The 23273-nt window shown below is 45.9% G+C and overlaps 1 protein-coding gene across 2 annotated transcripts in view; it reads left to right on the top strand.

The window, feature by feature from the left end:
* The window catches only part of CCDC136 (coiled-coil domain containing 136), a 46232-nt gene that overhangs the window by 499 nt on the left and 22460 nt on the right, over positions 1 to 23273 (top strand). For both annotated transcript variants that reach the window (XM_061582648.1, XM_061582647.1), the window contains exons 2-3: positions 7318 to 7551; positions 8881 to 8955. In XM_061582648.1, the coding sequence (XP_061438632.1) occupies positions 7318 to 7551; positions 8881 to 8955 (309 nt within the window). The remainder of the gene's footprint in view (positions 1 to 7317; positions 7552 to 8880; positions 8956 to 23273) is intronic.

The raw sequence follows: 23273 nt of genomic DNA, 5'->3' as shown, positions 1-23273 counted from the left end.
CCTCTCAGTAGTTTGGGGCTGTTTGGGAAACCGAACTGGCTAGCTCATGGGGAACAAAGACTCCCTGAGGCTTTCTTTTGAGGGGGTGAGTGGGGGCAAGGGGGTCATTCAGGAAATCCAGCCAACTTGTGTCTCCCTCTCTCTCACCCCCCCCCCCGTCCTGCTGGTTGTGGCCAGAGTAGACACACTGCTCACGGAATGCTCCATCCCGAGTGATCCAGGGGGCAGAAGAACTGGGATGCCCCTCCCCACATCCTCCCCCCCCCCCAGTGTTGGAGAGGGACCCCGCTCCCCTTGCAACTGCGCCCATAAAAGCTGCAGCAGGGAAGAGGCTTCTCCTTTTGGACCAAGGGGAACCACGACCTTCCTGGGCCGCCCCCCCTCCCTGCCCCCAAGGGACAAATGACCCAGTTACATAACCCTTGTTTGCCGGGCTCCAGGACAGAGTCAGGATGAAATCTTCAGAGGCTTGTGAGATTTGGGAGGGAACACTTAGGAAGAAGGGGTCCTACTAGGAATAAATGGGGAAGGCCGATGCCTGCATCCTATTGCAGACCTTCAGTGTGTCTTTGGCGGGGATAAGTTCTGGGGCTCTCCAGCCCGGCCCACTGTGCAAACTCGGTAGTAGAGAGGAGTCCCAAGTCCCAGCTCCACCCACACCCCCAGCAGAAAAACACCCTGCTGGGTTCTTCTGTTCCCCATGGGAACCCAGTCGTCCTGGCTCCCTGGGTCCCTGCTGTGCTCCCCCACACCAGAGCAAATTCAGGAAGCCGGATGTCTGTTCCCCCTGCCTTTCCTCGACTCCTTCCTCCTCTGGGGCGGAAGGTTCAGAGCTGGGATCAGTGTAGAGTCACAAGGGTTGCAATCACCAAAGAGAGCCTCCACATACAGTAGCAGTATACCTCTGAATCCCATATTTTTGGAAGCAACCCACTGGGGACGGCTAAAGCCTTATGCTCCACTGGGGGCGCACTGACCTTTGGCCTGATCCAACAAGGGCGTTCTTGCGTTCTTGTGTTCTGAGTCTTTCTCTGCACTTGCAAGCTTTATAGAGAAGAAAAGGTAGGAGGGAGAGCTGCACCCCTTTCGTTGCTGTACAGAACAAGAAAGACCTTGGGGTGGTGGTGGGTGTCCGTTGTGGAGACAGCAGGGGGCAAACTGAATTGTGGGGGATTTTGTGATGGCGCCTCTCTGTCAGGCCTGGCTGTGTGGCATCTGCGCTCAGGCAATGCCTTCCCAGGTCCTTTCCATAATAAGCGTGTTTCCTTTCCTCAATGAATGCCGCTGCCAGTCAGTGCAGGCAATACACCGTGAGATGGCCTGATGGCCTGACTCGTTTCAGGCAGGTTCCTATTTGGGAAGGACCAGAGAGTGGCAGAGCGTCTGCTGTGCCCACAGAGTGTCGCAGGGTCAGTCCCCAAAGGCATCTCCAGGTAGGGCTGGGAGAGACCTGCAGTGCTGCTGCCAGTTAGTGCAGGCAATGCTGAGCTAGAACGATCGAGGGCCTGATTCGGTACAAAGCAACTTCTCGTGTCCCTGTTTTGGAAAGGCTGTAGCTTGCTGGTACAGCATCTGCACTGCTTGCGGAAGGTGCCCTTTCCAGTCCCCGGAATCACCAGGTAGGGCTGGAGGAGCTCCTAGCCTGAAATCCGAGAGAGCTGCTGCCAGTCAGTGTGGACAGTATGGAGCTAGGTGGGCCAGGGGCCTTACTCGGGATAAGGCAGCTCCCAGTGTTTGCCTTCCAAACGCCGCTTCTGAGGCTACGCTCCGAGATCCCGGCTCTCCCGGAGCTCAGGGACTGCGTGGTTCTCTCCCACTCCTTCTGCACCGGCGAGTTCTGGGGGGGGGCAGGCGGGGCTGGCCGCAGCTGGACCAGAGCTGGCGCTCCTGGCTGTCCTCTGGGGCTCTCCCCAGCAAGGCCAGCTACGTGCGCGGATGCTCGCTCCTGCAGGCTGCTGCTCTCCCCTCCTCTCCTCCGCCCGGCAGCAGCTCTGCAGGTGTGACAGGCTAAGGGAAGGAGGGCCTTGGCCTGAGATGCGCCTGCCCCACGCCGGCCCCTTTGGCTCAGAGAGGATCCGTTGTGCTGCCCTCCTTGCTGCGGACAGAGGGGGAAGAGAGGAGCCAGCTGGCTCCACCCTGCATTGCACCTCCCTGCGTGAACCTGGGCAGGTTCGAAACCAGGCAGATGCCCGATTTGGGAAGGGGCATCGCTGTCTGGTAGAGCATCTGCCTTGCATGCAGAAGGTCCCAGGCTCAGTCCCCGGCATCTCAAGGTAGGACTAGGAATGCCCCATGCTTGAAATGCTGTGATAGCCCTCTTCAAGTACATGAAAGGTTGTCACTCAGAGGAGGGCCGGGATCTCTTCTCGATGGTCCCAGAGTGCAGGACACGGAATAAAGGGCTCAAGCTGCAGGAAGCCGGATTTCGACTGGACACCAGGAAAAACTTCCTAACGACAATGGAACCAATGACCTAGAGAGGTAGTGGGCTCTCCGACACTGGAGGCCTTCAAGAGGCAGCTGGACAGCCATCTGTCGGGAATGCTTTGATTTGGATTCCTGCATTGAGCAGGGGGTTGGACTGGGTGGCCTTATAGGCCCCTTCCAACCCTACTATTCCATGATTCTATGAAACCTTGGGGAGCCTCTGCCAGACTGTGTAGGCGATACTGAGCTAGGTGAACCAAAGGTCTGACTTCTGATGATCCTATTTGGGAAGAGCTGTAGCTCACTGGCAGAGCATCTGCCCAGGTTCAATCCCTGGCATCTCCAGGTAGGGCTGGGAGAAACCCTGCCTGATATCCCAGAGAGCCGCTGCCAGTCAGTATAGAGTGTAGACAAGACTGAGCTAGAGGGATGAATGACCTAGGGAGGTGGTGGACGCTCCAACAAGAGGCAGCTGGACAGCCACCTGTCGGGGATGCTTTAAGTTGGATTCATGCATTAAGCAGGGGGTCAGACTGGATGGCCTTACAGGACCCTTCCAACTCTACGATTCTGTGACCTATAATATATGACACAGCATAAAGCAGCTCCCCAGGTTGCTGTGGGGCCTCCTGTATTTCAGCAGGGAGTATAGTCTGTTTGACTGTCATCTGTGTGCCGGGTTTAAATGGTCCAAGCAAGAGAGAGTTGATCTTGGAGGCTTCCTATGCTTATGGAACTCTCTCCCCATGGAGGTTCAGCAAAGCCTGGACCAGAGATCCTTCAGGCAGTATACAAGCTTTTAATATATCTTTATCTATTATATCTATATCTATATCATCTATATCTATATATATATGAATGTAATTGTGATTAACCAAACAGAGGTTTTTATTATATTAACAAAACGTTTCAGCTTCCGCCTTCATCAGCTGCCAACATACAACATATATGAAAAATCTTGTTTGTGGGGAAGTTAGGTGTTGGGCCAAAACAAGTGTTATCCCCACACTTAACAGTACATTTCCCCATCACTTTTCTTATCGTCAGAAGTCTGATCTTTTGAGGAAGCAGATTTATCCTGTAATACCTCCTAGTGAACGATAACTGCACAACCTGAATTTGCCGGTGTGTGACTTAATTGCACCCAAAAATAGTGACAGATCTTTGGCAAAGAAGTTTTTCAGGGCCAGAAACAGACCTACACAGAAAAAGAGAGAAAGAACAGAAGGAGCTCTTGCTAGGAGATGGGAACTCATATGGAAAGTTCCCAAGAAAAAGACCTGACCTTTTGCTATTGTGGGTGCACTTCAGGATCTCACCCCCCCCCCGATTGACTTGTGTGCATCAAGCTATCCCCCTGTTCAAAAATGTAGCCTTAGAGCAGCTGCAGCTCTCAAGCAGTTTAAGCAGGAAACTGGTTGGATGTCTCAGAGTTTTCGATGCTAGAGAAAGCTCAGGTTTAAGTAGGGTGCTGTCAGAGAGGAAAGGTGCCATAACGTGATGGTAAAAGACTCTGCGTATGAAAGCAAGGTCACAGAATCAACCCTTGACATCTCCAGTTAAAAGGACCCCAAGAATCAGAGTGGGGAACGACTTCCTTTTGCATGGAACTTTCCAGAGACATTGGCTGCCAGAGCAGAGAATATTGGGTTACATATATTAATGCAGGGGCATTGTCGGGGGGTGCCCCAGGACCCCCCAAGTCCTGGGTCCTTTGCATTGGGCCCCAAATCTTGTGCTCTTCTCCCCTTTTTAAAAAGCTTAAATAATAATAATGTTTGGTTTGCATTACAGCCAGAGCGGCTTCCCCTCTGAAAGCTGGTTGAAATTTGCTTCTATCTGTATGAATTAGCACATGCAAATTCTATGCAAAAAACCCTGACTGTGCCTCCTGTCTTTTAAGGGCCTAGCAATGCCCCAGTGAGCAGTCCAATCATAAGAGACAGTAGCTCATTGGCAGACTATGTGCTTTGCTCCGTGTGGAAGGTTCCTGGTTTAGTCCTTGACACTTTCATTTAAAAGGACTGAGAGGTCTTCTCAACAAACCTGCTCCACCAAAGATAGTATTTTTTTCAAAAAGGAAAATTATGACAAAATATGCTGGAAAGTCTGGGATAACGCTTGCTTTTATGTAACATTATCTAACCTCTCCGCAAAAAAATCAAGATGAATGCTCAATCATTCATTCATTCATTCATTCATTCATTCATTCATTCATTGGTGATCACTCGTAGCCGAGTAAGATTGTCTTCCAAGATAAAGTCTTTAACGGTGGGTCTGTAACTGACTGTGGAGGCCAATTCTGGATCCACACAGCCTCCCACAGTGTGGACATAGGTTTCCAGATGGAAGATGGTCATGATAATAAACAGGTCTAGAAGCGGCTGATGTTGTGTCAAGCAAGTGTTATCCCACACTTTTCTGTACTTTCCCTATTGAAAAAAGTCTGGTTTTTTTGGTGGTGGTGGGTAAGCAAGTTTGTTGTGTAAGAGCTCCAAATCAACTTGAATTGTGCAACCTGAATTTGCCGGTATGTGACTGAATCCCACCTGAAAACAGCGATAGTCTGGAAGCGCTCATAAAGGACTGCAAAGACGTTGCTTCTTAAAACCCAATTGTAGCAGAGTCTTGTGAAGGTGGGACCCCTTTGCAGGTATGAAGGAAGGTTTCACCTCCATTTCAGGGAAGGTGGAAGGATGTTGAACCCACAAGTAATGACTGGATTAGGGTTGTGTAGCTTTGCTGCAGCGAGCTTGGAAAAGTTACTTTTTTGAACTACAACTCCCATCAGCCCAATCCAGTGGCCATGCTGGCTGGGGCTGATGAGAGTTGTAGTTTAAAAAAGTAACTTTTCCAAGCTCATACACAAGCTGTGGCACTGTGATGTGATTGCAGTTCTTGTCATTGAGCTGGGTTGTTGTGTTATTGATGATGATGATGATGATCCTGCCTTTTCCCCAGAACTGAGACTCAAGGTGGCTTACAAAAATTAAAACAAATACAGTTAAAAACATATAAATAAAATGTAGTTTAACTATAAAAATAAAACCATTTAAAACATAATGATTAAAACACATGCACACACAATGCAAATCAGTATGAACAGCACCCTGTTTAATAGCCCTTGCAGTCAGTTCTCAAAAACCTGTCAGAACAGAAAAGTCTTCACCTGCTGACGGAGGGAGAGCAGGATTCCTCTCATCCTGTTTTCTCTTTATGTAGAAGTTGGGATTTTGAAAAAGGAAAACAGAGCCTAGTCTAGGAAATAAGAAAGGCACACGTTTCGCCTTCTGGATCTCTTAGCTGACCATACAAGGGCCTGCAATCCAAGTGTGGCTTTCTGCTGTACGGTGATAAGGGCTGAGGTTAATCCTAGCCCTGTTCCTAGTTTCATCTCCCTCTTGAAGAAGTTATGCCTGTCTGCCAGAAGATGGTGCCAAGTGCTCACATAAAGATTATCCAGCAATATTATGATTATGATTATTAAAACCTTCCGTCTTCATCCTGAGCAGGACCCTATTCAGATAGCCTTGTTTCAAGAGATTTAATCAATTTGCATGTTAAAAAGCACAGGAGCCCTGTAGGAAAAAGAGTTGGCAACCGTACGCTCACTGCAAGAGTGTTGTGAGGGTAGGAGATAAGCTGCCTTTCGCTGAATACTTCCTGCACATTAGGATATTGTGGACTCCCTTTCTAAACCCAGAGCAGCTAACTGAATGCCACTTAACGCCCTAAGCGGCCACCGTGTGCTGTATTTGAGGTTCACATTGGGAAAGGTGTAGCTGGACTGCATGTTTGTGCAGAACGCCTTTCTTAACGGGAACAATGTACGAGGGCATTTCCAGGGCTCCAGTCCGCCCTGTTCCTTGGGTGCAACGGGGGGGGGTTTCACTCAGTCGCCACTGAAGCACGCTCTAGACATGTCGTACCCTCGTTTGCAATCTGTGTTATCTCCACAGCAGGCTGTTAAAATTCCTATTGCTCTTTGTTATTGGTTTTGCATCTGTGCCTCATTGATTTCTTTATTCAAAACATTTGCACCCTGCTTTTCTGCTTCAACTTAGAGGCACTCAGGACAGCTTCCACAAAAAGAAAAGAAAAAATAAGAAATTACATCGAAGAATCTTGTGGCACCTTAACGACTCATAAATTTATTGTGGCACAAACGTTTGTAAAACGCCACAAACGCTTATGCCAAAATAAATTGGTTCGTCTTTAAAGGTGTTGTGAGCCTTTGTTGCATTTTTTAATAGCTCAGTTGTAGAGCAGTTGCTCGGCTTGTAGAAGGTCCCAGGTTCAATCCCCGGCAGCTTCAGGCTGGGCTGGGACTCTCCCCTGTCTAAAACACTAGAGAGCTGCTGCCAGTCAGTGTAGACAATACTGAGCTGCATAAGGCCAAAGGTCTGACTCAGTTCCTATGTTGCTAATGGCTCTCCTTCTTGAAACTGTTACAACCCAATAAAAAGAACTTAAAAAAAAAAAGCAAACAAAAAGCAGGAGACAGCAGATAATAAAATAAACATAAATAAATGCAGGGGATGTGTTATAAATCAGATTAAAATTATATTTAAAGAGTCAAAAGCCCTCCAGAATGCAAACGTCTTTGATTTAGATCAAAGAAGCAATCTGCCTTCCCAACCTCTGTTGTTCCCTTTCTGCCTACATGAGGCGGAGAGAGAATGAGTTCATGGCGGTGAATTCACAGCAGAGGTGGGACTTGAACCCTCAGCTCCCACACGTGCGACTGGTGCGCTATCCAAAGCGAGCGCTTCCCCGTAGGTAGCTGAACCCAGGAGGCGCAGGCCTGCAGGCAGGCCCAGTGGCAACTGCCGAAGGGTCTCTCTCCTCTCCCAAGCAGTCTTTTACTGACAGAGATGTGTTTCCTGCTAGGTGAGGTGGACGCTCCCAATGTGGAAGTGAACGAGGAAGAAGAAGAGGAAGAAGATGAGGAAGAGGAGGAGGAGGTCAGGGACCTGGGCTCTTCAGATGATGAGAAAGGGTCAGACTTGTTGGACCAAGAGGTGGAACGAGATTTGCGAGCCCAAGTGATGCAGTTGCTGGACGAGGTGGAAGAGGCCCGAGAGGCGGCCCTCAAGCACGAAGGGGACTCCCTCGAGTTGCAAGGTGAGACTGTGCTTCTCCTGCAAGCGGTATGTTTTTTGTTGTCCCCCAAATATATCCAGGCGTGCTAGGTTGGCCGCTGTAAGAACTTGTGCTGGACTAGATAAAGGCCTTTGGTCTGATCCAGCTGGGCTCTTCTTAGGATCTTATGAGGACGAAACCATGAATGATTGCTTGGAAAGGATCCTCCATGTTCAGAGGCAGTGTACCAGATGCTGGAGACAAAACTGCGCATACTTTGCGTGCACAAGGACCCAGGTTCAATCCCTGTCATCTCTGCCCAACAAGGTCTCCGGCAATGGGCTGACAGAAATCTTGGCTTGAGATTCCAGAGAGCCATCGTCGTCACAGAGTAGAGTCAGATGTACCAATCGTTTGACTTGATGCAGGGCAGTTTTTTATATCTGTCTGGAAGTGCCGGGGTGGCTGGTGGGGTGGGAGGCAGGGAGCCCAAAGAGTAGGTGGTGCCAGGCAGGCAGTCCCAGCTCGTTCTGGCTTTGCCTCCATCCTCCTGGCTGCTGAGTTCTGCAAGGGCAACAGTGCAACTAAGGTGGAGGGAGCGGATAAGCAGGGCCACCCGCTGGATAAGGCGTAAGTGGTGGGGGCTGGCTGAGGGTTCATAGATTATATTGAGTCAGACCACTGGGCTACCTAGCTTGGTACTGTCTATTCTGACAGGCAGCAGCTCTCCAGGGTTTCAGGCAGAGTCTTTCCCAGCCCTGTCTACAGATGCCGGGGGCTGAACCTGGGACCTTCTGCATATGCTCTGCCCCTGAGCTGCGGCCCATCTGTGGTTGGTAGGCCAGTGCCCCATATGCCTTAATGGAACAGCCTCCACCAGTAAGCCCCGCGGCGCCCTGTGTGCAAGTTCTCCAGAAGACAAACGTCTGGTGGAGTGCTGTTGGAGACATAATGTTAGACTAGGCAGATCTCATTTTGACTTAGTAGGGCCACCCTGGCAGGCGTGTGATGGGTGCCAGTACCTGAACAGCAACGTCATGCAGGGAATGCCAGTCCCGCCCTCCATATGCTTTCATCTGGATTCCTGCATTGAGCAGGGGGCTGGACTTGATGACCTTATAGGACCCTTCCAACTCTACGATGCTATGATTCATTCCTCACTAAGGCCCACACTTGGCCTGACCAGTTGCCCAGGGAGATTTCGCTCTACTTCAGGGACACCAGACGGACGTTGTACCCTTGGAGAAGTGATATAGCAGAGAAGGTAATCTGCAGGCCGCTTTTGAGAAGGCAGAGAGGGAAGGCTGCGCTCTGGGATTCTCTGCTGCCTCCTCAGAGTACCAGCCGTTGATTCTGTTCTCTCTGCCGTAGGTTTGCTGGAGGACGAGCGACTCGCAAGTGCACAGCAGGCGGAGATCTTCACAAAGCAAATCCAGAGGCTCCAAGGTCAGTCACGGCGTGTGTGTGTATGTGAGTGCGGGTGTATTATTATTATTATTATTATTATTATTATTATTATTATTATTATTATTATTATTATTATTATTATTATTATTATTATTTCTTACCCACCCTTCAGCACAAGGCTTCAGAGCAGGTTACAACAACAAAAACAATACCCTTTAAAGCAAAATAAAACTAGCCAACCATACACAACAATTATCAGGTTAATTTACAGTTTTCAGAGATGGATGAATCTGTCAGCTTTGTTTTCTCATTTTTCTAGTGTTAGTTGAGTTCTCCACATTTCTGCATCAGTGTGTGATTTTTTTAAAATAAAAAGCCCCCATGAAAATTTATCAGCATTTTAGTGCAAATTTCTCCTAAAGTACTAGAAGCTAAAATGATGAAACTGAGGTTATCATACTTTGGACACATCATGAGAAGACATGATTCACTAGAAAAGACAATAATGCTGGGAAAAACAGCAGGGAGTAGAAAAAGAGGAAGGCCAAACAAGAGATGGATTGATTCCACAAAGGAAGCGACAGAGCTGAACTTACAAGATCTGAACAGGGTGGTCCATGACAGATGCTCTTGGAGGTCGCTGATTCATAGGGTCGCCATAAGTCGTAATCGACTTGAAGGCACCTAACAACAAACATATTTTCTTATGCAATTTTGCCTGATAGACACACTTTTGCAAGCCATTTTCCTGTTATAATGCATGTTTATGTTATTTTCACTAATGTATGCTTTTTTAATGTACACTTTCCCACAATATATACGTTTTTGTATATGTTAATTGGCTAGAGAACTGCATCACAGAATTTGGAGAGGGGTGAATTTCAAAGGATAGGGGTGTTTCCGTTTGCATATTGTTTCAGGAAGTGCTTTGTTATCATATGGCAAAAGCTGAATAATGATAATTGTGCTCATGTTGGTATCAGGGCTAGCAGCCATTGACAGCCTTCTCCATGAATTTGTCTACTTCTGTTTTAAAGCCATCCAAGTTGTGGCCATCACTACACCTTCTGGGAGTGTATTCCATAGTTTAACTATGGTATTCCAGTTTAAAAAGGTCCCAACTTGAGTACTAGGTTGCTTCCATCCTTTCCACCTTATCTAGTGTGGGCAACAGAAAGCTACTGAGAACTCCTGTGCCTTTAATTAAACACTTCCCATTGGCTGGGTCAGCTGGTTTTATTATTTCCTGGTGAACTTGGCTGGAAGATCAGTGATGAATAGCTTGTTAAATACTCCTTGAAAAGAGTATCTTGATCACCTCAATGTCAGTTCCTATTCTTTTTTGGTCGTTTGGGTGGTATGGGGAGGGGGAGAAGCTTTTAAGTTTTAGCTTTCTCTCCTCGTAATCAAAGAAACAGAAAATAAATGGGAGGAAATAACTAATTCAAGCTTTCACCTCAGTAGGAAGTAATAAAACCGGTTAAACTTACAAGAGGAAGTTTTTAATTAACATTGTGGGGAACCTTTCCTGAATGGGACTGACTTGTGAATAAATATTGTAGGGGGATCTTGCAGGTAGGAGGGGCATTACTGGATAATGTAGTACTATGTTAAGCACTTGTGCATCGCCTCCATTTCAATTCCGCTTCCAGCTAATTGTGGAAAAGCACAGCAGCTCCTTAGAATTGCTAAAGAACTCCAGCATAGAAGCGACATCTGTGCCACTCAGTGATTTATTCGGGCCAATGGCCTGCTTTGGTACTTGTGTCTAGGAAGCCATTTCCTCCTTCAGTAGGAGCTCAGGCTGACTAGCAGGGACTCCAGTAGTGGGACCACTGGAGGGGAGAAACACCCCCCCAACTCCTTCCTCTACAAGGAACTGATACACAGATTTTCTTCCATAGATTGCTTTGGCTCTGATTGCGGTTTATTTATTATTTATTTATTTATTTATTTATTTAATTTAATTTATATACCGCCCTAAGCCAAAAAGGCTCTCTGGGCGGTGTACATAGAAGATAAGCAAGAAAATATATGAATAGAACAAATATAAGAAAATCAAAAAGCAAAACAAACAAAGAACAGAAACCAAACAACATCAGAACATACCAGCAATGAAACACTGTTTTAAAATACACTACAAAACAATTTCTTTAAAAAGAATATTTAAAATTTTTAACATTTTTAAAATGCCTGGGAGTATAAAAAGGTTTTCACCTGGCGCCGAAAAGATAGCAGCGTCGGCGCCAGGCGTACCTCATCGGGGAGACTATTCCACAATTCGGGGGCCACCACCGAAAAGGCCCTGGATCTAGTCACCGCCCTCCGAGCTTCTCGATGGGATGACACTCGGAGGAGGGCCTTAGATGTCGAGCGCAGTGTACGGGTAGTTTCGTATTGGGAGAGGCGTTCCACCAGGTATTGCGGTCCCATGCCGTGTAGGGCTTTATAGGTCAAAACCAGCACTTTGAATTTAGCCTGGAAACAAATAGGGAGCCAGTGCAGACAGGCCAGAACAGGTGTTATATGAGCGGACCGTCTGGTCCGCGTCAATAGTCTGGCCGCTGCATTCTGGACTAACTGTAGTTTCCGAACTATCTTCAAGGGCAGCCCAACGTAGAACGCATTGCAGTAGTCCAACCTAGAAGTTACCAGAGCGTGAACAACTGAGGTGAGGTCATCACTGTCCAGATAGGGACGTAGCTGGGCTACCAATCAAAGATGGTAGAAAGCGTTCCGTGCCACCGAGGCCACCTGGGCCTCGAGAGACAAGGAAGGATCGAAAAGAACTCCCAAGCTACGAACCTGTTCCTTCAAGGGGAGTGTAACCCCATCAAGAACAGGATGAACATCCTCCATCTGGGCAGTGAAGGCACTCACCAACAGCGTCTCGGTCTTGTCTGGATTGACCTTCAGTTTATTAGCCCCCATCCAGTCCATTATCGCGGTCAGGCAACGGTTTAGTACGTTAACAGCCTCACCTGAAGAGGATGAAAAGGAGAAATAGAGCTGCGTGTCATCAGCATACTGATGACAACGCACCCCAAAACTCCTGATGACCGTACCCAGCGGCTGCATGTAGATGTTGAAAAGCATGGGGGACAGTACCGATCCCTGTGGGACTCCACAACGGAGAGTCCAGGGTGTTGAGCAGTGTTCCCCAAGCACTACCTTCTGGTGACGACCCACCAAGTAGGAGCAGAGCCACTGCCAAGCAGTACCCCCGACTCCCAACTCCGTGAGTCTCCCCAGAAGGATACCATGGTCGATGGTATCAAAAGCAGCTGAGAGATCAAGGAGAATCAACAGAGTCACACTCCCCCTGTCCCTCTCCCGACAGAGGTCATCATACAGGGCGACCAAGGCTGTTTTGGTGCCAAAACCGGGCCTAAAACTGGATTGAAATGGATCAAGATAATCAGTGTCATCCAAGAGCCCCTGGAGCTGGCCGGCAACCACCCGTTCCAGGACCTTGCCCAGGAACGGAACATTCGCCACAGGTCTATATTTGTTCAGGTTATCTGGGTCCAAGGAGGGTTTCTTCAGGAGCGGTCTCACCACCGCCTCTTTTAGGCAGTCAGGGAGGCCTTAAAGAGGCATTTATTACCTCCTTGGCCCAGTCGGCGGTTCCGGACCTGCTAGCTTTCACCAGCCAAGAGGGGCAAGGGTCCAGAACAGACGTGGTCACCCGCACCAGTCCAATGATCTTGTCAACATCCTCGAGCTGCACCGACTGGAACTCATCCAATAAATGGGGACAAGACCGTGCTCTGGATGCTTCATTAGGACCAACTGCTATAATATTGGAGTCTAAGTCCCGACGAATGCAAGTGATCTTATCTTGAAAATGCCTGGCAAATTCATCACAGCGGGCTACAGATGAATCTATAATGTCCCGAGGGCCAGAATGTAAAAGCCCTCGTACAATTTTAAAAAGCTCCGCTGGTTTAATTTTTGGTATGTTTCCAAAAGCAAAACAAAAAGAGAGAAAACTGAAGGATCTCCCCTTGTTCCTCATGCAACCCCCTTCTGGAAGGCTTGCTCACTTACAGGCCTCTCAGTGTCAGTTTCCCCCAATTAGCTGACCAGCCTTCCCTGTTGCCTTTTGATGTATTTATAGGGCTGTAACTCACTTGTTACTTATCAAGTGAGTGTTAATCTGCGCATAATGCAGCTATAAATAGCCTGGGCACTGTATGACACACAGCCATGTGTCTGGGGAGCAGCAGGTGGCGAGTCTATATGTGGCAATGTTGGCCTGAACAGTTCAAGGAGACCAGGAGTTGGGGAGTCGACCTCACAGGGCTAGAACAGATCAGGAACAGGCTGGGGTGATTTCAAGCATAGGACAGTTTGGAGTTTAGAGGAGATTAATTGGTTTATTTATTTATTGGTTCCTTCCAGGGCATTTGTAATTGAATTTTAAATGCAGAAGAAGAGGGTTGCTGTTGTCACTTGCAGGGAGAGAGAAACTGTGACCTGTGAAATCTCTGACTGTGAGCAAACCTTTAGAAATTGAGCCGGAGGCAGAACACTGCACAGCCTTAAACTGATGCAAGCAGAGCAGCTCTGCACCAGATGGCGCTTGTGTCATGCACAAAGGCAGCAGAGAAATAAATGTACAAATCTGAATCCTTACAATAGGAAGGGACTCTGTCTCTGTCTCTCTCTCTCCCCTCTCTCAATTCATACCCAGCTCTCTCCCAGCTGGATTCTTGATGTTTTCAAATGTTCCTAACCAGACTGGACTGAACAGCAGCTATTCTGCCAGAGTCGTTCTTCTTCATGTAGAATTAACACTAGCACTTCAGACTGCAAATGAGAGGAGGTGTCATTTTCCATGCTTTCCTGCACTCAGAAATCTAGTTCAACAGGAAGCAGGCCACCTTGGAACTTTTCTCTGTGATATGCCTTATTTATTTTATTTACTTCAAGTGTATTTGGGGTATAGGGGTTAAAAATGGCATCCCCACCACATATGGAGTTTGTACAGACCATCCTTCTGCCTCATTTTTCCATATGTGTAGACCAGACCTAAGAGCATTACACCAAATGAAGCAATAGAGTTGCAGATTCCTATTTTTTAAATGATCCCCTACCTGCCTTTTTGTTGCCTTTTTCTTTTCTTTTCTTTTCTTTTCTTTTCAGCTCCTCTACCCATTTAGTAAATTTCTACATCAAGACTACTCTAACCCTGTTTCCCTGATGATGGATTGCTTTACCACAAGCAGGGAGTCCCCCTCACTCTTGCATGTGTTTAAGTCAGGGAACATCCATAGGTCCAGGCTGAAGTGGTATAGTCAGTGCTGGCTTCAGGAGTTTAGGGGCCCTCAGGCAAGGCACTGTCAGTGGGGTGGCCCTAACCTGGAAGAGACAATACACATAAACTGAGAATTCTCTGAGGCTACATCTGTTCTTTCCGGATATTGGCCTGGTTTGCATATTTATTTATTTATTACATTTATATACCGCCCCATAGCCAAAGCTCTCTGGGCGGTTTAAAACAATAAAAACAAATATGCAAATTTTAAAACACAAAAAACTATTTAAAAACACAATTTAAAAAAATAAAAACAATTTAAAAATGCAATATAATGCTAAACCGTGGTTAATGTTGACCATGTTTAATGTTAACCATAGTTAACAAACCATAAATAAAGCCGAGGTGTCTGGCACTTAAACCAGGGATGGGGAACCTGTGGCCCTCCTGATGTTGTTAAGACTTCAACTCCCATCAGTCTCAGCCAGCATGGTCAGTGGTCAGGGAAGGTGGGGGAGTTGTAGCCGAGCAACATCTGGGGTGGCCACAGATTCCCCTTCCCTGACTTAAACTTTGGTGTATTACATCACAGAATAGTTGACAGTGACAGCCAGAGCAGCCAAGCCTTGAGAGCGAATTGAATTTTTGCCACTCTTCACGGGCAGCTCCGTAGCTATTGAGTGGTGATGGCTCCATAACTATAGTAAAGAAGGAGGTCCAGATTCACACGTAATGCTAAGCTATGATTAACCTTAATTAATGTTTATAAACCAGCTACAAGCTTTGGTTAATGAGCAACCTCTTACCATAGTTGATAAACCATAGTTAAGCTGCTGGCTGGGTTCACACATAATGCTAAGCCATGGTTTAATAAACCGTAATTTAATAAACCATGGTTTAGTATTATATGTGAACAAAACCCATCTGTGCAAAGTGGAAATGATCACACTTTTAGAGCATTTGGCCCTCTGCTGGTCTTGTGACCCTGGCAAATGCCCAACCTCTCCACCCTCTGAAACCAGCTCTGGGAATAGTGCAGATTCTCACCTCAGTCTGCAAAACAAGTACTATGGCTCTCTGGCAGTCAGTTGCTTTAGAAAAGCGCGGAATGACTCCCCAGGAGTGTATCCATCTGAATAAATGAGGAAAGGTGATGTCAGACCTCTTGAAATCAGCCCTGATCAACTTTCTTCTTGGCAAGATGCCGTGTATAAAAAGACTCCTAAGCCAGTTTTATCATCTTTCTACAAATTAAGAGTTGGCAAGTCAAAACTAATACTTTTGGAGCTGTAGATGTTTGAAATGTATTAGTTTTTTTTTAGTGATATTTATAGACCGACTTTCCACAGAAGGGCGTTTGTGAGGTGGTTTTACGACAGTTTAAAAATGCAAATAAAAATAGCAAAAGCTTTCAAACTGTTTCCAAGCAACAGTAAAGCCGCAGATTGTCCCTTATGTTCTGTGTGGCTATGAGTTTTTGCCTGCCCTCCAATCTCTGGTGAAAGTTTTATGCTCAACTGTTTTATGCTAAGTGAACAAACTCCTGACAACTCTTAAATAGGACTGGGAATGACCTCTGCGTGAAATCCTAGCGAACTGTAGACAATCCTGAGCTAGCCAGACAAAGGGTCTAACTTGGCAGAAAGCAACTTCTGATGCTCTTATGTTCCTATCTTCGTGGTACGGCAGAGAGCAAGAAAATAGGCACCTCTGTAGGCTCTGTCAAATGCCTTGAGAAAGAATGTGATGTTTTGGATGACATTTAGATGACAAAGGGAGAGTACAGGTAGGTATCACGGAATTGCAGGGATGGCGTCAGGAAGGCTAAAGCTGAGAATGAGCTGAGGCTAGCGAGGGATGCTAAAAGCAACAAAAAAGCTTTCTTCAGGTATATCCATAGTAAAAGACAGAAAATAAATGGTGGTTCAGCTATTCAATGAGAATGGCAAAATGATAACAGATGCCAAAAAAAAGAAGTGCTCCTACTTTGACTGAGTCTTCTCCCCAAAAGAGATTTTATGACACTCCTGGGAAACATGAAGCAGAAGGGGCAGGATTGGAGCTTGAGATTGATAGACAAATGGTCAAGGAATACCTAATCACTTTGAACGAGTTCAAATAGGCAGGGCCCGATAAACTGCATCCTAGAGTATTGAAGGAACTGACTGAAGAACTCTCAGAACTGCTGTGTATTATCTTTGTGAAATCATGGAGGAGGGGTGAAGTGCCGGATGACTGGAGGAGGGCTAATGTTGTCCCTATCTTTGAAAAGGGCAAAAAGGAGGAACTGGGGAGCTACAGACCAGTCAGCCTAACATCAATCCCTGGAAAAACTCTGGAGCAGATTATAAAGCAGTCAATCTGTAAGCACCGTGAAAGCAATGCAGTGATTACTAGGAGCCAACATGGATTTATGAAGAACAAATCCTGCCAAACTAATCTTATCTCATTTTTTGATTGGGTAATTTCCCTTGTAGACTGTGGGAATGCTGTGGAGATAATATATCTCAAATTCAGCAAAGCTTTTGACAAAATGCCCCATGATATTCTGATTAGCAAGCTAGTTAAATGTGGGCTGGATGGAACAACTATCAGGTGGATTCACAGTTGGCTCCAGAATCGTACTCAAAGAGTGCTTATTAATGGTTCCTTCTCAAACTGGGTGGAAGTAACGAGTGGGGTACCACAGGGCTCGGTCCTGGGCCCAGTGCTCTTCAACATTTTTATTAACGACTTGGATGAGGAGATACAGAGCATGCTTATCAAATTTGCAGATGACACAAAATTGGGGGGGCACAGCTAATACCGTGGAAGACAGAAACAAACTTCAAAGGGACCTTGATAGGCTGGAGCGTTGGGCTGAAAACAACAGAATGAAATTCAAATGGGATAAATGCAAAGTTCTTCACTTAGGAAAAAGAAACCAAATGCACAGTTATAAGAAGGGGGATACTTGGCTCAGCAATACGACATGTGAGAAGGATCTTGGAATTGTCGTTGATCACAAGCTCAATATGAGCCAGCAGTGCGATGTGACTGCAAAAAAGGCAAATGCTATATTAGGCTTCATTAACAGAAGTGTAGTTTCCAAATCACATGAAGTATTAGTTCCCTTCTATTTAGCACTGGTTAGGCCTCATCTTGGGTACTGTGTTCTGGTCTCCGCACTTCAAGAAGGATGCAGACAAACTGGAACAAGTGCAGAGGAGAATATTGAGGAGCTAAGGACCCCTTTGCACATGAGCAAAATTCGTTATCCAGGGACTGCAAAAGAAGGGGGACCAATGTGTTTGGTCAGGGAAGTAATCATAGGGGTTGCACCAAATGAGCCTAGAGCTGCGTCTGAACCAGTCATGATCACACCATTAAATGGTTCTAAGAAGAGTTAGCGTGATATTTGTGAGTCTGCTCAGTCAGCAGTTGAGCGAAGTTTAAGAAAATTTGTCAGCCTTTAGGCTGTGTAGGAGTACTTATTGAACAAAGATGCTGGTGGTGTGATTTTCTGCAGACTATAGACCACTTCATAAATGGATAAGGGATTCCTGTCTATTTTTTATAATCTGGATTTATTGTGAAAGTTCATTGTGGTTTTCTACATTAGACTTAGCTAGAGGTTGTTGGCAAATGTACTCAGGAGACATAAAATAAGCTACATTTATTGCATACAAGGGTTTCTTTGAATTCATTAAAATGCCTTTTGGATTTTATAATTCAGCCAGCACGTTCCAAAGCATAATGGAGCTAATCTTGCAATGGATTATGTGCATCTTGATGTCATAATTATATTTGGATGCCCCTTGCCCAGCACAAAACATGAGTGGCATAGGTTTTTCGACAGTTAAATTGGACTGGGTTGTTAGTGAAGCCATTAAAACATCAGTTCTAGTTCAGTGTACTATTTCCTCACAGGGAAGGGCATCAGGTCCAGTGAAAGTGGAACATGTGTGGGCTTGGCCACCTCCAACAAACATGAGACAGGTGCAAAAGTTTTAAATGATCATGTTACAGATTATGTATACCCTAATCTGCAGAAATAACTGAACCTTTCTCTCATGCAGTTGATAAGCATGCATAGTTTGCATGGAGTGAAACGTGACATCAGTGTTGTGTGTCATTCACGCCTTCCTACATTTCACAGAAGAAAATGGAGACACGTTTGGTAAACATTCCTAGGTTGCCTCCAGAGTGTCACTATTTTGCCAGAGGGATTTGATAGCATACTAGAAATTTAGGGTTGTGCAATTAAAAGTGGATTAAAGTGCTCTGTTACCCTAGTGCAACAAATCCATTTTAAAGAGAGAGAGATTTTTATTATTTATTATTTTTCTTATTTATTATAGACTTTCCTAACGTTTTGCATTTAGGAAAGTGATGGGAAAATGCACTAACAAGTGTGGGATAAATGATTGAGGGGAAGATATGCATCTGTTTGGCCACTGTGAGAACAGGTTGTTGGACTAGATGGGCCATTGGCCCAATCCAGCAGGTTCTAATGTTCTTATTGACTTCGGCCTGCATTCTCAGTACTCCCCTAAGCAGTTCCCCTTTGGAGTCACCCCGTGGCATCATCCCACCAGTGGTGCCTGACCCACTACAGAATTTGCTTCTGCCATCCATCCATCCATCCATCCATCCATCCATCCATCCATCCATCCATCCATCCATCCATCCATCCATCCATCCATCCAATGTGTGTATTGTCCTATAATATTATCAACTGTTCAGAATCTACCATACCAGTTGCAGTACGCAATGACAAGCTACGATATTGGTGTCTTAGACTTAAGCACATGCATTTACATATAAGTACATTGGAAGCAAGAATGCACAGTTTCGGCCCAGTTTACCTGATGGAGCGCCTCCAGCGCCACCAATTATGCCGCCTGACAAGATCAGCCACTCAGGGCCTTCTCTCAGTCCCACCAACTAAAACAGCTAGGTTGGTGGGGACTAGGGAGAGGGCATTTTCAGTGGCGGCCCCCACTCTCTGGAACTCCCTCCCATACGATCTTCGGCATGCCCCTTCCCTGAATGTATTCCGCAAAGCCTTGAAGACCTGGCTGTTCAGACAGGCCTTTGGGACTTCCGGGGAGGGTTAATTTTCAGGACTAATTGCCTATTACTCTGAACTGTTATCATTCCTATTTACTGTTTCCTTGTTATATTGTATTTTATGTGTATTTTATTGTGCTGCATTTACTGCAACTGATTTGTACGTTGCCTAGAGTGGCCATTGGCCAGATAGGTGACACATAAATTAAATTATTATTATTGTTATTGTTGTTGTTATTATTATTATTATTATTATTATTATTATTATTATTATTATCTCCCTCCCCTCCTTGCCTCATTGGATGACTTGAAGTATTTTTCAGTTAACAAAGTAGATGCATTCCTGGACATTCCTTCTTTAACAGAAACTTTGGTACCAGAGTAAGAATAACATGGAAAGAATAGGGATAGGTTCCTACACCCACTCATAGATGGTGGGGGCAGCTTCAACAGGGGCTTTAAAGTATGTCTGCCCTGCAGCCTCCTCTCCCCCCGTCCCCTCTCTCCTTTCCCCTCCTACTCCCCGAATCATATTGGATCCTTCCCTCCCTAACCCTAGGAGAAAGCAAGAGATCTCTTGAGTGCAAATACATAGGATTGTCAGTTTCACCCTAGCAAAGCAAAGGCACAGGCTTATCAGTTTATTGATAGCAAAGACAAAGTCTAGTCAGTTTCACCTTGAAGCAAAGGCACAGGCTTGAAAGTCTATCCATAGCAAAGCAAAGCTGGTCAGTTTCACCTTTAAAAAAAGTCTTAGTTAAAAGGAGCTTCTTTCCTGGATTCCTTAACTAAGGTATTACTGTAGGCCCCTTGGTGGTGGGGACTGGATTGGTGCATTGGTGCAAGGGAGGAAGTTTTAACTCTGCCCCTCAAGTTGTTTCCCCGATCAACCTCACTCCCCTCTGTTCAGCTACTAAAGCACATGGCTTCCCTGAAGAATCCTCAATTAAAGCATATGGCTTCCCCTAAAGAATCCTGAGAATTGTTTGTTGAGGGTGCTAGAAATTGTAGCCCTGTCAGGGGTAAACTATAGTTCCCAGGGTTCTTTAGGGAAAGACATGTGCTTTAAATGTGTAGTGTGGAGGTGGGTGATCTAGTAATCAATCTCTCACTTCTCACATTGCATCTGCTTTGGCGCTGAGGGGAACAAGGTGACCCCTGGTGAACTACCACTTCTGCAAGTCACAGGAACAACATGTTAATAAAGTAATTTTGAGGGGCAAAACTAGACAGAAAATTGGGACAGTGACTTCCCAGAGACAGGTATCAAAAAACAAGGACTGCCCCTGTTTACCAAGAGCATATTAAGTCTTCTCCAGCACCTAAACCAGATCAAAATCCACAGTTGGGCGATGCCTTTATTTGGGACAGATCAAAATGTCACAAAGGAGCGGCAGACTTTTGAGTTCTCCAGAACAGATATGCTTATCATAAAGATGTACAGGTGATTTTCATAAAGATAATAATGTTCATTCCACGTCTGGGAGGAGTTTATCTTTTAGTGTGGCAGGAACTGCACTTTGGAACTCCCTGCCTGTTGACAATAGGCAGGTGCCCTCCTTATACTGTTTTAGATGCCTGCTGAAACTGTTTTTAATTCAGCAAGCCTGTCCAGACATATAATTTATTTTACCTATAAAAGCCTTATTGGTTTTATTTTGCCGTTTGAATAATAATTACTTTATGTATATTTGCATTTTGTGGGTTTTAGTGGTGGTTTATGCACAATTTTATTGTGTATACTGGATAGAGAGCTCTTTAACAGTTGTTTCTAAACCTTTCTGAGTAATAATTTTTAAAATAACATAAACTAGTGGCCAGTGTGATTGAAAAAGTATCACCTACAGACCACACCATGCACAAACCTGTCTTGGGAGGCTGGCCCTCCAGAGTAAGGTCTCAAGCCTCACAAGGCCCCCTCAGCCCTCTGCAGAGCTGCTGCCCTTTTCTTCCTGGAAGGACTCCTGTGCCCTTAAGGAGCTGTGGGACAGACAGAAATCCAACAGGTGTGGCTTTCCATCAACAGCTTAAACTGTTGAATTTCTTCAGAACCACAGAGCAGTTAAAAGCACAGGAGGCTTTTTTTTTCTTTTTTGTGCTGGTGGTGGTAGTCATCCTGAAGGCCCTGTCAGTCCTTCTCTGCCTCTTTCTGCATCCCTCTGTTTTGTCTTCCCCGAGCCTCTTCCTAGATTCACAGATCTCCTTGCTGGAGACAGTTGCTCAACAGGAACGGTAAATATATCCTCTGTGCATTTGCAGGCTGCCTGTGCAGACTTAATTTGGGCCTGTACACACAAACATACACACACACAAACATAGCAGGCCCAGCCCTGCCTGATGTGTGCCTTTGCCCTCCACTCAGGAGTCACGCCAAGACCTCGGCCTACCTTTGGAGGTTCTGAGATTCCGCCGCTTTAAGGGCCACAGGGCCCCCCCGGGCCAGGCACAGGGGCTGAGCCAGGCGGTTCCGCCGGGAGCCCCAGGCTGACCGCAGCCATGGAGCTGGGAGCCTCCTCCTCTATAGGCAGTGAGTTCCCCTGGGCCCAAAAGGGAAGGAGGGAGGGAGAGCCGGCATGGGGGCATTGCCATGGCAACCAGGCCTGGGTCAACAGCCCCAGCACAGCACAACGGCCATAAGCGGCCTTGCAGCCTCGTCTGCCAGACCTGCTTCCTCCCCACGCCCTCCCCAAAACATCCAGCCAGGCTTGCCTGGTGTCACCCTTGGCCACAGGGGCACCTGAATCGCACCAGCTTGAAGGGCCAAGCGGAAGCACCCTTCCAGCACCCAACATCACCCTCCAGATCAATGACCCACCCTACCCAACTGTCTCCCAGTCCCAGCCCTGGTGAGGGTTGCCAACTCTTTTCGCTGCCCCTTGCTCCTGGGCTTTCAATAATTGTTTGATCTGCAGACATAATATTATTATTAATATATTTATATCCTGCCCTTCCTCCCAGCAGGAGCCCAGGGCAGCATTCTCACCCGCTTCACCTCCCACCCCTCTATGAAAAGCTGTTTTTTGTTTGTGCATCAGGCTGCTGTTTCTCTCCATGCCTCAGTCACGTGGGCTGGCCCAACCCAACTGTTATCATCATCATTGAGTAGTTACAGCTACTACTAGTACTACTAGCTTGCATCTTGTACACTTAAAAACATTATTTTGGCAAATATCACAGAAAAGAAAGAAAGCTGGTTAGCTGACATAAATAAAAATATTCCATCGATCTTGATGTAAACATATAAATTAATGTAGGGAATCCGTATGTCCAAATAAGTATCCGAACAGGTTTGACAATTATAAGGTATACATTCAAACTCTGTATTTGAATATTCTTATTTCTTGTTTTAACTGTGTTTGGACTGAGCCCTGTCCTTTCTATCAGTGGCTCCATCAACACAGTTAAAATAAGAATATAAGGCCAAATTCCATTTAGTCCAGCATTCCCTTCAGATGCTGATGGGAAACTCAGAAAGAAAACATGAAGATGATGATTATCTCCTCTTGCATGTTCTCCCAGAATCTGGTAATCTAGAATCATTTATGAATCGTTTCCCATGAAGCATCCTGAAGTGATTTACAATGTAATAATATAAAAAGCTACGTATATAAAAATAGTTAAAAACAATTGCACGTATAAAAACAATTGAAAACACACAACTATAATGATAAAACAATGTAAAACAACAGCACTTGCATAAAATCAAGTCCAATCCAAGACAGATGCCAACTGGTTGTGAGGATTGATAAATGCTCAAAATATTTTGATATAACTCAAAAATATCCAGGCAGTTTACAACTATCTAAAATATAACTTCATCAAAATCAGTACAATAAACAAATGCAGTAAACAAATACAGCAGCAGTCACAACTGACCAAAATGCAACAATCATTACTTATGGGCCTTGAAGGTTGGGTGAATAAGTAAGTTTTCAGTGAGTACCTGAAGCACAACCCTGTTGGCACTTGCTTGATCCCAGAGGGGAGGTGATTTCAGAGGGGAGGTGCCACCACAGAAAATGCCCTCTCCTTAACCACTGCAAGG

The sequence above is a fragment of the Rhineura floridana genome, chromosome 8 (assembly GCF_030035675.1).
Source record: "Rhineura floridana isolate rRhiFlo1 chromosome 8, rRhiFlo1.hap2, whole genome shotgun sequence".
In the NCBI taxonomy this organism is placed as follows: Eukaryota; Metazoa; Chordata; class Lepidosauria; order Squamata; family Rhineuridae; genus Rhineura; species Rhineura floridana.
The sequence above is the reverse complement of the archived record's forward strand: the minus strand, read 5'-3'. Positions and strand labels throughout refer to the sequence as shown.